At 56.5% G+C, this 14,038-nt stretch overlaps 1 protein-coding gene across 3 annotated transcripts; it reads left to right on the top strand.

The window, feature by feature from the left end:
- The first annotated feature begins 364 nt into the window (after positions 1-364).
- On the top strand, positions 365-10,631 carry PRRT4 (proline rich transmembrane protein 4). 3 transcript variants are annotated; one of them, XM_038556606.1, is made up of 6 exons: positions 365-511; positions 1,746-1,809; positions 2,206-2,469; positions 2,555-2,659; positions 3,017-3,136; positions 8,258-10,631. In XM_038556606.1, the coding sequence occupies exons 3-6, from the start codon at positions 2,265-2,267 to the stop codon at positions 10,081-10,083; spliced, it is 2,256 nt and encodes a 751-aa protein (XP_038412534.1). In that variant the 5' UTR covers positions 365-511; positions 1,746-1,809; positions 2,206-2,264; the 3' UTR covers positions 10,084-10,631. The 3 variants fall into 3 exon arrangements, with proteins under 3 accessions (XP_038412534.1, XP_038412533.1, XP_038412532.1); XM_038556605.1 differs by having other exon boundaries at positions 1,746-2,469; XM_038556604.1 differs by lacking the exon at positions 365-511 and having other exon boundaries at positions 625-2,469.
- Positions 10,632-14,038: the final 3,407 nt, after the last annotated feature.

Here is a 14,038-nt window from a genome sequence, read left to right on the forward strand (position 1 = left end):
CGGGGCGCCGGGCACAGAGGCGGGGGCGCTGGGCGCTGCGGTGCGCGCCCGCCTGGCGGCCCGGGCGGGGCGGGGGCGGGGCGGGGAGCGGGCGGGGAGCGGGCGGGCGGGCGGGAGGGAGGGGCGCGCGCGAGGGAGGGAGGCGGGCGGGAGGAGGGCGGGCGGGCGCGCGGTCAGAGCGCGGCTGCCGCGGAGCCCGGCGCGGGCGGCTCTGCCCGGGAGCGGGGCTCGCAGCCAGGAGGCGGCGCCGCGGGGAGGGAGCGCGGGGCGGCGAGCCGGACCGGGCGGGCCGCGGGGCACAGCGCTGCGGGCCGCGGGCCGGGCCACACCGGGGGCAGCGTGGCGGCGTGGCCGCGGTCGCCGGGACGTGCCGAGGGGCGTCGGGCGCGACCCAGAGGACCGGCGAGACTCGGCGCAGCGTGGTCCGGCTGGGCGCCTGGGCCGCCGCGACCTCGGGTCCTCGGGGGACTTGGCAGCGGAGCCCCGCCTGCGGGAGGGAGCGGAGGAGCAGGTCGGCGGGTCCGGGCCGGGGGAGAGCGCGAGCGAGAGCCGGAGCCGGCGCCGGCGCCAGCGAGCGGGCGAGCGAGCCTTCGAGGGCTGGGAGGGTGGGTGTGTAGAGGGACGAAGGTGTGTGATGTCTGTACGGAGTGCGTGGATGTGTGCGTAGGGGTGTGTGTGCCTCTCTGTGTGACTGTATATACTGTGCGTGTCTGTGAGGGGCGTGTGTGTGTGCGCGTGTGTGGAGAGACAGGGAAGGTTGGGAGCTCATGGAGCTTGGGTCTGAACCCGAGTAAGGGAGGGCATTCGGCAGAATCGGGTGTGTGTGTGTGCGTGTACACGTGTGTGTGCAGGGTGAGTGGGTGAGTGTGTCACGGGAGCTAGGTGTGGCCATGTGTGTGATGTAAGGGTGCCGGGTGCACGTGTGTCCCTGGCTTACCCTCCCCTTCCCCCACCAGATGTGTGTGCGTGGAGGGGATGTTGGGGGGGAAGGTCGGACTCCACTGCAGCAGCCCCTTGCCCGGCTTGCCTGCCTGGCCATCTTCCCCAGGAAGCCAGAGCCGGCCAAGCTGCCCCTCCCCCAAACACTTCTAGGGTTAAGGGAAAGGGAGCAGGCCAAGCCCCTGGAAAGAGGGGACAGGCTGAAGGGACCGCTTCTGCCAGACCAGGGCCCCCTGCTTCTCTGGCGGGAGCCTGGCTGCCTTCCCCAGCTCGCCAGATCATCCAGCCCTGGGCTTTGCCCCTCCCAGGGCCCCGTGTTCTCTGGGCTCTGAGTGAGAGACAGTGCCAACACCGTAGCTTAGGGCCCCAGGTGGGCGTGGGAGCAGGTTGAGACTCCTCTGTGAGGGTTTGCTTGTTCACAATTGTATTAGCAGAAGGGTGCTTGGCACATAGTAGGCCTCAATAAATATCTGATTTATTGGAGAGGAGAGAGGGAGGACCAGAGGACAGGAGAGAGGGAGGAAAGGGATCTGAGTCTGGGAATCAGCTATCAGGTGAGGATGAGGGCAGCTGGTTGCCATCAGAGCCCAGTCTGGTAGGGGAGCAGGGCTTTAGGGGGAGGGGAGGGAACCCACAGGAGAGAGATCTGTTCTGGGGCCTGAATGGAGGAAGTAGCTGGCAACTCTCCTTGGGCAGAGCTCTTTGCATCCTGCCCCCCACCACCTGCTTCTCTGTGACCAGCAGCCTCTCTCAGGGGGCATCTGGTCTCAGGCAGCCAGGGCTCATAGCGCCTCTCCTCTCTCCAGGACCTTCAAGCTCAAAAGGTGCTGAAGAACTGAGCCCCTGCCCATTGAGGCCACCCGAGGCCAGGTGGGGCCATGGCAGGGCATAGCTGTCTGGGGCTGGGGCTGTTCTGCTGGGTCCTGCTTGCTGTTCCAGTGGGGCCCCAGCCTGCCTCCTCCGTCACAGGTGTCCCTCTTACCACTCTGACCTCACCACCTCAGAGTGAGGCCTCTATGCTGTCTCTCAACCTGGGACTTAACTTCAAATTCCACCTTCGGGGACCTGCTGCTGCCTGGGCACTCCCTGTCACAGAGACCCAGCCGCTCTCTTCTGGGCCCAGCCGGGAGCCTGAGGAAGAGGTGGCCAGTGGGCTGAGGACTGATCCCTTTTGGGAACTGCTAGTGGGCTCCCTTGGGAACTCCCCTCCAGAGTGGGGATCTGCTGAAGGCAGCTCTACTCCCTGGACCTCCTCCCTGTCTCCAGAGTCCACATCCCCCATCTCTGGGCCCACTGACCGGCCCACTGCTCCCTATCAGCCCAGGATGGGCACCGTGACCTGGAACACTGCTCTGACAGCTACGGCACCTCCATCCAGTGCTCCCAGGCTCCGCCAGAGTGAGCTGGAGCTGAAGTTTGACATGGCGCTGAGAGCAGGTGCGGCCCCCACACTGGGGCATCGAACGCTGCCCCTGCTGCCCAGCCTGAGGGCCAGTCTGGCAGAGATTGCCGGGCGCCTGGGACCCTTTGGTGAGTACCCACCCCATCTGGAGGAGAGCCCCTGCTGCAAAGCCTGGCAGGTAGGAGGAAGCTTCAGCCTGGGCTCCTTTTGCAGGGTTCTTTGGCACTACTCTGTCCCCACTGCGGAACCTCTCAGGCCCAAGCCCCTTAGGCCCAACTCCATCCCCAAGCTCTGCCTCTCAGGTTTCAGATTCTCCAGGTGAGTGTTTATTTCATTGCAACCAACACTTAGGGAATACTTCTACGTGCCAGGCACTGTGCTTTGGGCCTAATCAGCAAACACCCCCCCCCCCCCTTTTTTTGACTCTTTGTTGCTTCTCCTAGGGCCTGGGACACGGGCCACTGCTCCCGTAGGGGAAATGCCCTGTTTGCCATATGGAGTTTGGTTCGGTCCTAATAGCTTACCTCCAAGGGTGCATGTGGCTACAATTCCTGTTTGGTATATACTGGCTCCCTTAGCATAAGCTCTGGGGGAAGGACAGTATTTTCTCCAAAGTCCCAGAAGCCAAGGCTGGCTGGTAGGATGGCACTTGAACCCTACATGCTCCCTTTGCAGGGTTCTTTGGCACCACTCTGTCCCCACCCCCCTTCCCCCTGGAGAGAAAGCTCCCAAGCTCAGGACCGTTGGACCCAGCTGCTTCCCTAAACTCTGCCACGATGGCAACAGCATCAGTAGGTAAGTGTCCAATTCACTTGAACATGACATTTATTTAGCACTTACTGCATGCTAGCCACTCATCTGCGTTCTGGGACTTTTTTATTTCAATGTCATCATAGTCATCATCACCATTCTCTCCTTCGTCACCATGGAGATATATATTAACGGTCTGAGAACCAGTGTTGCTGGGGATAGTCCCACACAGAGTTAAGTAATGGTTCTCTGGGAGTTTTGTCATCCCAGGCAGAGCAGGATGTAGACAGTTGTATCAGAGGCAGACAGATACAGGAGCTCCTTCATGGTTCCCACAGTCTCGGTACCAACTCCACCCTTCACGCCAGCCTGCCTGGCCTGCCTCTCCACCCCCTACTCCAACCTTGGGGCTCTCGCCTTTGCTGTGTGATAAGACACGACATGTTGTCAACCTTAGCAGAGCTGGGCCCCTCATGGGAAGATGTGGAAGAGAAGACTGTGAGGAGACAGATGCCACCCTTATTCAAGGGAACACTTCAGAATATGCACATAGACAAGCTGGTGGTGCAGAGGAAAGAGCAGGGGCTCTGGAATCTTGAGACTTGGTTCAGAATCCCAGCTCACTTCCAAACTGGCTGGGTGACCTTGGGCAAGTTATTGAACCTCTCTGACCCTGAATTTTCTCATATATCTAGGGTTTAATGATAGCACCTATTTTGTTATTGTGAAGCTTCCAGATAACATAAGCTCTTGGCAAGAGGCTGGGCATGAAGTAGAAGTTTATTAAAGAGTAGCTGTTAATCGTGGTTTTTTTCCCTCCTGCATCCCAAATACACTTCCAGACCCTCCTGCTGGAGCACCACACCCTTGGCCCTGAGATGTGATGGACATCACAACCCACATGGCAGAGTCCACACTCAGGGAGAGGCTGTGGGAGGGGAGGCCCAGGGAACCATGGAGAGGGACCTCCAGGCCCAGCTTTAGTTCTGCAAAGCCTTTCCTGTTGCTGTGAATCCTCTCGGCCACTTCACAGTGGGAACCAGCTCCTCTAGCTTCTTCCAGTTCTAGACTTAAGACAGAACCTGACTCTGGCTCACTCCCCATCAGTTGCTGCACTCTTGGGCCTGTGGGGATTGGGGGGGGGGGCGGGGCTGCTGATCCCTCCCCATCCAGCCTAGTGTGTAGCAGTGGCAGGGTCTGCTGTAGGGTGGGAGGGGGCAGGCTCTGTGGCCCCAGGGGAAGGATGTTGGCTGGCGGTCTGTCAGCCTGGGTGACAGTGCTGGCCAGGCAGGTTTAATGAGTCTGGACAGTATCAGAGGAAGCCCAGCTTGCTGCCCTACCTCCTCCCCCCTCTCACTGATGGTTGCAGGAACTCAGCCTCTTCCTGGTTATTTCTCTCAGATAAACCCAGGAGGGCCAGAGGCTTCTTGGTGAGGTCAAGGGCCTTGCTCAAGCCAGCAGCGTGTGTAGGGAGTAGTGTTAAGCACTTAAGGGACAAAGTGAGGCTCTGTGTGTCTCCTCTAGGGCCTTCCTAACCTAGGTGTGGTTAAGCTTTGATTCTAGGGCTTCTCTTCTCTTGCATTAGGTTCCCTTCACCTTGGACAGAACTAGTATTCAGCTGGTATACTCCAGGAGAAGTTGTGCAGGTTATTAACATATTGAAAGACTTTGAAACCAGTTGAGAAGTACCCACTGGCCTTCACCCCCTGAGCACTCCCCTCCACTCCCTGACCACCAGGGCTGATGTCTGTTCTGATTGGCTGCCATCTGTGGCATTTACAGTTGTTAAATATTTCGAATATCTGTTACCCTGACAAAGAGGATCAATCTTCCATGATCCTAGAGGTGGGGGTTGGGAGAGGAATGGGGCCAGGCAGCTGAATGGGCTATAACTTCTACTGGGAGAGTAGCTTCCCAGGCCTTTGATCTGGGCAGCTGGTAGATAATCAGGCCTGACTTTCCAGAAATCTAGCAGGCCCCTCTCCCTGACTCCTCCCCAGCCAGCTGTGACCTCACCAATTACTCACATTGACATCCTATCTCCTTTCTTGCCCCTGAGGTCAAGAGGGGCCACAGGCCCAGAGTGGGACCACCTTGTAAGAGAAGGCCGCTCAAGAGAGGGATCCTAGGAACTCACTATCATCTAGGCTCTTCTTGGGAAGACTGAGGACTCCTTCTGGGGAAGCCTCAAGTAGGGAGATGGGATGAGGTCAAGCGGATTCTTCCAAGGCAGAAGCTGGGTCTTCTCTGCCTGTTGCCACTCACAACATGGCCAGCCCTGAGTACACAGGGCATGCTTACCTCCCCCCAGAAAGCAATGCTCCTACTTCAGAACTGCCCCCTCCGAGACCTGAGTTGTGCCTGAGGTCTATACTTTGTCTATTTTCTGGTTTTAATTTTTTTTTTCTGGCTTAGAAATGTTAAAAATTTGCTCTAGTTGCCATAGTGCTTGGGGACAGAGGTGAGAGATAAGGTGTCTTGTGACCCTCAGGTAAGAAATGGAGCTGGAAGAAGGTAAGGTAGACCAGATCTCTGACAGCTGCAACTTGTCTGCTCAGTGAGCAAAGAGGAGGCTGTGAGGGGTGGCAGTCTGTCTGGCTCAGGCTGTGGAGCTCCTGGGCACGGTCCCATTGCCTTTCTGCAGAGCCCGCCAAAGTGGGGGAAAAGCCAAGCAAACTCATCCACTTTGCAGAAGTGGGTTGGGCAAGAGCATCTGAGGGGACAAAGGAATGAGGTTGATGGAGGGGGTACAAATATTTGATGCTGCTAATGTCAGATTGATACCCACTCCTGATCAACAAGCCATCCCAGCCAAATGATCCTTACTAAACTCATGACTGTGTGTCTTCATTAGGTGTTCAGGGGTGGTTAGTCCATCCAAATGATGTTTTTAAAATAGGGTTCACAAAGTGAAATGATGTGTTGATGTTCACTCATTTGACTAAGGATGTGCTAAGAGACAACAGACTTTTGTTGGTTAAATCAAGAACTAGTTTGAGGCCAGGAATAGTCACGCTCACATGAACACAAACTGATGATTGATGGGTGATAAACATTAGCTGATAATGATGATACCAACAACAATCACATATCGAATGCTTATTATGCACCAGGCTCTCTGAAGAGCTTTGGACACATCATCCATTTATCCTCCTAACAGCCTTATGCAGTAGGTACTCTTCCCATTTCAGACTTGAGGAATGTGATGGAACGGGGACCAGGGCACATGCTGCTGTTCGCAGTAGGCAGCAAGCTGTGTATATTTAAATTTTTGGCTGCTCCCTCTCTGCTCTCCCCAGTTGTCTGATTTCTGTCTTCCCCCCCCTCTCTCTCCAGAGCCCCTTTCTGCCCCCCTCACTCCTTTTCCTTGTTCTTGGGATGGCTGTTTTGCACATTCCCAGTGTGAACTGGCACTGACTGGGCATGCACCTGGGGTCTTCCCGTATTGTACAGCTGAGGCAAGGTGGGAGCATGGCCAGGCGGTTGGGGCAGGAGTCTGCCTGTCAGGAGACCCTCCCTTCCTCATTGTACATCTGCCTCCTGTGCACCTCCGCATCCTCCCCAGGGTGTCTCCATCCTTCACCACCATCTTCCTCCCTCCATACTTGTTTGCAGCTGCAGTTCTGCTGAGCTTGCTAGGTGGAGTAGGGAGAGGTTCAGCCTGAAACATCTTCCTTTGCTGCCTGGCCAGGGGAAGAATCCTTGGATCTCTTTCTAGTTCTTTTCTGGCTCCAAGAAAGTAAATTAGGGATCTTGCTCCTCATCCTCTCTTCCTTGACTCCCTCCCGCCCTTTTTAAAAAAGATTCATTTATTTATTTTCAAGAGAGAGGGAGAGAGAGGGAGCAAGCATGCATGGAGGAGGGGCAGAGGGAGAGACTGTCTTAAGCAGATTCCTCACTGAGCAAGAAGCTCAATCCCATGACCTCGAGATCATGACCCAAGCCAAAACCAAGAGTCAGGCACCCAGCCGACTGAGCCACACCAAGTGCCCTTTGACTTTACTTTCCCCGAGGGATGTGAGGGAGGTGTTGGAGCACAGAATGGGGCCCGGGGGGCCTAAGTTGGCAAATCCTAGAGCACTCGAGGGGCTCACTCACTAAGATGGCATCTTATCCCACTATGCTCTCCCCAGTGGTTCCTTCCTGGGAATTCAAGGGTAGCCTTGAGACCCAGGGGAGTCCATTCCAATGTCACCTTCTGTACAGTGAATTGAGAACTAAAGGGGCATGCACCTTAAGAGCCTTAGACAAATGACTGAGTGACTGAGTCAGCATGGGGACCGCGGCCATGGGAAGCTAAAGTCTGGGGGTGTGGCAGACAGGAAGGCCGGTGAATAGGAAAGATTGTGTTCTCCTCAGATGCTGGGGTCAGGAGTGTCTTACCTCTACCCCCACTGCATGTATGCACATGTATGCAGAGGGGCTTTACCTAAAGAGACAGGGGGCAAGGGGTAGCAGATGAAAAAGGGCAGGGGAAGCTTCTCCTAGCACCAAGGTGGGAGTTGGGAGTCAGGGTTACAGAATAAGAGATAAGCAAACTAGCATTATGAAAAAGGTCTGGAACCATGAGAAGTGTCTCAGACCAATGTTCAGAGCTGGATTCTAGTGGCAGCTCTGCCAACTTGTGACCTTGGGCAAGTCACTTTGTCTCTCTGTAGAGCCTCAGTGTTTTCACTAGGAAAATAAGGGGATTCATTTACGCAACGAGTATCTGCTCGGAGCCTCCTCTGAGCCAGGCACCATTTTAGGCGTGGAGATTCAGATGTGAGCAGAGCAAAAATCTTTGTTCTTAAGAAGCTTTCTTTCTGGTGGGAGGATTGAACTAGAGGGGCCTTCTCCAGTTCCTTCCAGTTGTAAAATTCGGTGGCCTCTTAAGAAAAAACCCTCTTCAGTAGAACCTCAGAGCGATGAAGGGAAATGAACAAAGCAGATAGCTGAGGGTGGGTCAGGGATGCCTCCAGGGATGAGAGCTGAAATTACTGAGGAGTTTGATGGAGTTTGAAGGCCGGCAGAAGGCAAGGGGCTGAGAGACCAGGTGAATCCCATATTTAAGACAAATGTGTCCTAGATGTTATGAAGACTCTGACTGGCATACAGGCTACTGACTGTAGGGAAGTCAAGGGGAGGGCTGCACAATTGCCTCACACAAACGTTCTTTGCCCACAGACCCCACCATCTCCACCTCTGGCCTAGATGAAGCCTCTCCTGCCAGCCTTGGGAAGCCTTCGGTGGAGCCAGAGTGCGGGCCAGGGTCCTGCAGCATTGCAGGACTGCCTGGAACCGAGGGGCAGCCTCCTGGGGCCCCGCTACCGCTCTTCTTCCTGACCCTGGAGGCCGACTGGGCGGAGGCCAGAGCTCGCTGGGGGCTGGCCTGGGAGGCCCACGTGTACGGGGTAGGCACGCTTTTCGGCCTGGTGGCCCTGCTGGCGCTGCTGGCCCTAGCCCTCCTGCCCTGGCGCTGCCCGCCCGGCGCCCCCTGCCTGGCGCTGCTGGACCTGCTCCTGCTCTCGGCCGGGACCACGCGGGCCTTCCCGCTCTTCTACGACGCCTACGGCCACCGCGACCGGCTGCCCCCGCTCGCCTGGCTGCTGCTGCAGGACCTGCCGCTGCCCTGCCTGGCCGCCGGCCTGGGCCTGGCCTGCCTGCTGCTGGCCCGCCCGCGCCCGCCGCGGTGTCCCGCCGGCCTGGCCGCGCTGCTGCTCCTGGGGCTGGGGCTGGCGGCCGCCGCCGCTGTGGGGAGCGCCGCCCACCGCCCGCTGCGGCCCCTGCGGCTGGCCTCCCGCGGGCTGCACGCCCTCCTCGCCGCCCTCCTCTCCGGGCTCCTGCTGGCGCTGTCCTGCTGGGGGGGCCGGCGGCGGCGGGCCGGGGCGCCCCTGGGAGGGTCTGGTTTCAAGGGCGCCACCCCCGTCCCGCAGGCGCGCAGCCCCTTCGCCCCGCGCGAGTCCTGGCGGTGCGCGGCCCGCACGGCCCCGGTGGCGGGCACTTTCGGGCTGCTGAGTGGAGCCCTGCAGGGCTACGAGGTGCTGCACGCCTTGGGCTATGGCGGCCAGCCTGGCCTGGAGGGACCCTGGCCCTGGTGGACCTTCCAGCTAGGCCTGCGCTTGGGCGAGGTGGGCGTCGCGCTCCCGTTGGCGCTGCTGGGCCTCTACCCGGCGCTCAGCAGTCCCCGTGTGCCGCCGCGCTGCTGGGCCAAGCTCTTCCGCTTGTCCCCGGGCCACGCGGCCCCGCTGCTGCCCGGGGGCTGGGTCACCGGGCCTCCAGACAAGGAGCCCCTGGGTGGCGCCATCGCCCGTGGCGACGCGGAGCTGCTGCAGCTGTGCGCCCTGGCTGGGCCAGGCCCCGATCTCCTACTCCAGGGAGGCGGCTGCCGGGGCTTCGAAGGGGCGGCGGGAAACCCGGCCCCTTCTCCGGCCTCCTCCCCCTGCAGCGATTACACCGTGGACTTCCGCCCGCCCTCCCCAATCAACCTGCGGCGCAGCATTGAGGAGGCCCTCTGCAGCGAGGCCCTGCTCACGCCCGGCCTCTTCCAGGGCCCTGCCTTCGGGGAAGCCCTGCCTGGGCTCGGCCTCTACCGCACCACCTCGCTGGGGGCGAAGACGCGGGCTGGGCCCAGTGGGAGGTCTGAGGAGGCCCCTGGCTCCTCTGCGCCCCAGGAGCTCCCCTCTCCCGGGGCCTGGCCCGCAGGCAGCAGCGCCTCTTCTGGCTCACTGTGCGGACTTTCGCGGGACAGCTCGTCCATGCTGCTGTGCTCCAGCCCGGACAGGCCTCCACGCTGTCCACTGGTCTGCGTCCTCAGTCCACCCAGGCCCTCAGGGTGCAGCCCTAGCCTCCCGGGCTCAGGCTCCTACCAGGCTCTGTCCCCACCCTCCCGTGACTCCCCAGAGCCCACTCCTGAGCTGCAGGCCGCAGAGGCTTTGCTGCAGGAGCAGTTCCTGGACGCCTGCCGACAGATCGATGAGCTGAGTGTGGGCAGTGACACCATAGACCTGTGAAGAGGCAGCCCCCTGGCTGCCCCAGCCTATGCCCCCTCCTGACGCCTGCTCTGCCCGAGACCTGCACACTGTAACCCTTCCCCAATCCTGCCTGGCTCAGATACCTCCCCCTGCTTCCTTCCCCATCCAGGGGTCCCTGGGTGGGTGGGTCAGCAGCCAGGTTCTATTGATTGGGAGTCAGTGCCACCTCCTCTGGAGCCCTGGGTGCGGATCCCTCAGCTGCAATGCTAGGCTGGCAGGGGTCCCACTTTCCTTGGCATTCACCAGCAATAAAGTTCCAAGGTGCTCCACTCCTGACCGCCACTCCCCATTCTGGTGCTGAGTGAGAGGGGCTGTCCTCAGAGGACCCTCAGACTGGCTTCAGTCCCCACACCCACCTCTGCCATGCCCAGGAATCCCATTACTGTGTGAGTGAGACTCCCTGTCCTCCACAGGGTCCTTCCCCATAGAAGGGTCCCCCATAGAAGGATCCATGGCCCATCGAGGAGACTCTACAGCAGTTGGGTGGGAGGTGAGCGCTTTCAGAGTTAATTTATCAATAAAATATTTTCAGAGAAAGGTCTGATCTTCTTGGAAAGGTTTAGATGAGTTAACAATAGCAGCGGTTCCATCAAAACTGAAAGACAAGCAGTGTTTGGGTGGGATGGCTTCATCTTAGACTCCAGTGACCTTCACTCCTGACTGCACAAAGCCTTGTCCTACAGCTGGGATGAGCAAGGACCCTGGGAGTGACCCCTTGAAAACACTCTGACTCTCTGGGAAGTGGCTTGTCAGAGATGAAAGAGGCCCTGAGAAGTTAGGCGGGAATGCTATAGTCTTTGGTGGAAATGTCTGCATCCCTAGGAGCCTGGCCGCAGGCTGGGGTGGATAGCTGGCTAGGGATGAGTTAGTAGTAAAGTCCTTCATGGAAACATTGATACACGTGTCAAGGGCTTGATTGCTTTGAGCTGGGATCCCCAGCAATCTCCCTGCCATGTTCCCCGGAGGAATTCACAGAGGACACTATCTGCTCTACCTACCAACAGGGCCTTTTCAAAAGGTTGGACTTAACAACCCTCTTATCCTGCACTCATCTCCCATAGGTGTAGATCCTCCCTGAAGAAAGGCCCCATCCTACCCACCAAAGCAGAACTGACAGTGCAGAGACCCAGGCACACCAGGCACTCTGTAACCTCTCCCTCGTCCAGAGCATTTGGCTCTGAGCTCTGTAGTGTGCATTTATCACTTGGCTAAAATGCAGTAAGTTCAGAGTGGCACTAAAACAGGGTCATAGATGAGGTTTGAAAATGAAAATCTGGCAGTGCTCTGGCAGATGTCTTACACATCACAGGGAAACCTATAGGGGCATAACATACCAGGCTCAAAGTGGAAAAACAGGAATAGGAGTGGTTTTGTCTCCAACTCTGCCGATCAGCTCCTGGGGATTTGAGAAGGGAGGCCGGGGAGTCAAGAGGAAAGCAGGCAGGGAGGCCGGGAGGGGTGGGCCCTCACCAGACCAGGCCCATGCGCCAGTGGGAGAATGAAAGCACCACTCTCCTTGCACCTGAAGATCTGTCTTGCCTGACAGGAATGTGCAGGGTCTCAGACCTCAGAAGGAGGAAGAGTCAGTGATGTTTGGGGAGAGTGAGGGTCATAGTAGGGAAGACCATGAGAAGCAGGTGGGACAGGCGCCGCTGAGGGATAGGATGAGAGTGGTTTTTGACTGTATCTCCTCCATCACCTGGCTCAGCTTGGCTCAGAAATTCTTGCTGCATCGTCACTCTGGGCTGAGGCCCAGAGAGCTGCCAGCCTCCTAATTACAGGCATTTCTCATTGGTGTCGTTGTGGCTGTAGCGTACCCAACATTGGAGCTGCTTTATACCATGGAAGGGGTGCTTGCTGCCTGGAAAAATTGCTCTTTTTTTTCCTCACCAAGCCTTCCATCTGCCTCTACTCACACCCAACTTCTTTTGGCCACCTCTTCCTCACTCTGATGCTTGCCAGCTGGCTCATTCATTCGCTCTCCCCACCAGGGATCCTGGGGTTCATGCACACAGGCTCCAGCAGAGCAGTCCAAGCCCCACATACCCTGCCGAGTCAGTCTGTCGGTCGGTCTGTCTGTCTGTCATTCCTCCCCTCCCCGTCCACAGACACCCATTCACAAACTCCTTTACTGTCTGGAAGCTGTGGATGGGGCTGACGAGATGGGGTTGGGGAGGTAGACTGCAGCTCAGTGTTCACCAGCTCCAGCACTTTGGTTTTCCTCAGCAAGAGCTACCTCAGCCCTTTGACTTTATAAAGAGGCTAAGACTTTGGTGTGACAAGCCCTCCCTTTCGTCCCGTGCCTCAGCCCTCACCCAAGCAGGTTTCCCAGAGGAACCCAGGTAGATCTTAATGCATACACCCTTCAGTTTCAATTCTGAGTCCCTGCAGGGAACTGAGAGACAAATTCATTCATTCATTCATTCATTCATTCATTCATTCATTCAATCTCTTTAAAACATTTCATTGAATGCTTACAATATATGAGGTGCTGAGGAAAGAGGTGAACGAGGTGGGCGCCAGCCCTGAACTTATTAAGTGAAGGTCTTTGTGGGTAGGCAGATGCTGATCTAATCATATAGGAGGGCCTGACTGGCTCAGTTGGCAAAGTATGCGATTCTTGACCTTGGGGTTGTAAGTTTGAGCCCTACTTGGGTATAGAGATTATGTAAAAATGAAATCTTAAAAAAAGAATTAATCATATAAATAATTACAGTAGCACTAATGGGTTATGAGAAGTGCCAAGAATAAGAAGGAAGTGGTATTCTAAGAAGGTTTGGCTTGCAAGGGGAAGTGGAACCAGAGGGATGGTGCCTGGGAGGCTGGCTGGGAGAGAGCACACAGCCCAGGCCTCTCTTACTTCCTTTCCAGGCTCCTGCACAGTGATGGATGAGGGAGAAGCCAACAGTTTATTTCCCCTGGAAGCCACGTTGCTGATGTGGTGCAGGGCACCACAACTCCTGCTATTTAATAAAGAACACTGCATGTGTCCTGGGTAGATGGATGAGCAAATATTCCTGACTGAAGCACCACGTGGTGTCCCTAATGTGAATGGATAGGAGAGGACTGGGCTGAGGTTGAGGCTGGGAGACTGAGATGGGGGGCCGGGTCTGAAACTCCGGAAGTGTAGATGGGGTCAGCAGTGTGGTTATCCTTCCCTACAGGCACAGAAGTCCTCCACATTGTGGGTGGCTGCTGCCCCCTGATGGGCATAGGCAGACAGTTTTGTCCTTTAAGGAAGGTCTGAGTGAGAAGTACTTAAAACAGAATTGTGGGGCATCCCAAAGAGGGGGGGAAAAGCCTTCTTAGGATTCTTTTCCCTCTGAACACTGCAGCCAGCACTGGGAAGGCCTCCCTATAGCTAGAGCCCTGAAGCTTGCAGTTAAGTCTTTGGAGATAGAATTTTGATTTCTAAAGTGGTGAAGAGGCAGGAGAGGAGGCAAAAAAAAAAAAAAAAAAAAAAAAAAAGAGGGAGGAATGTGGAATCCCAAACCGACTTTATTCAAATGACACATCCCACTTCCTTTGTCTATTGGTCTCTGTCTATCCGGGATAGGATTAACCTCATAGCCTTAAAAATCTGTTTTGCATTTCAGAACTTCCTCTCTTGAGTTATGTGTTTAAGAATAACTGGCATTTTCTTTTGAGCATTATTTACTTGGAGGTAGGGCTTGATAAATCTGATGTTAAGTGTTCAGGCTCCCCCCCCCCCCATTACTATCAACCAGTCATCCCATCCATCCAAAATGTATTGAAAATAAATGGGGTTTGAAGAGAAAGGGAAATTGCTTTTCACTGTACCTTTTGCGCTTTTTGAACCTCTACCTACCATGTGTTCAGGTTATACTGTTGAAAAGTTATTATTTAAAAAGTGCATTCTCAGTTGCAACCCCTGCAGGGTGTGGCAGTCTTGCACACAGGTCAGTTCCTGAAC

Source organism: Canis lupus, chromosome 14 (assembly GCF_011100685.1).
Source record: "Canis lupus familiaris isolate Mischka breed German Shepherd chromosome 14, alternate assembly UU_Cfam_GSD_1.0, whole genome shotgun sequence".
Taxonomy (NCBI): domain Eukaryota; kingdom Metazoa; phylum Chordata; class Mammalia; order Carnivora; family Canidae; genus Canis; species Canis lupus.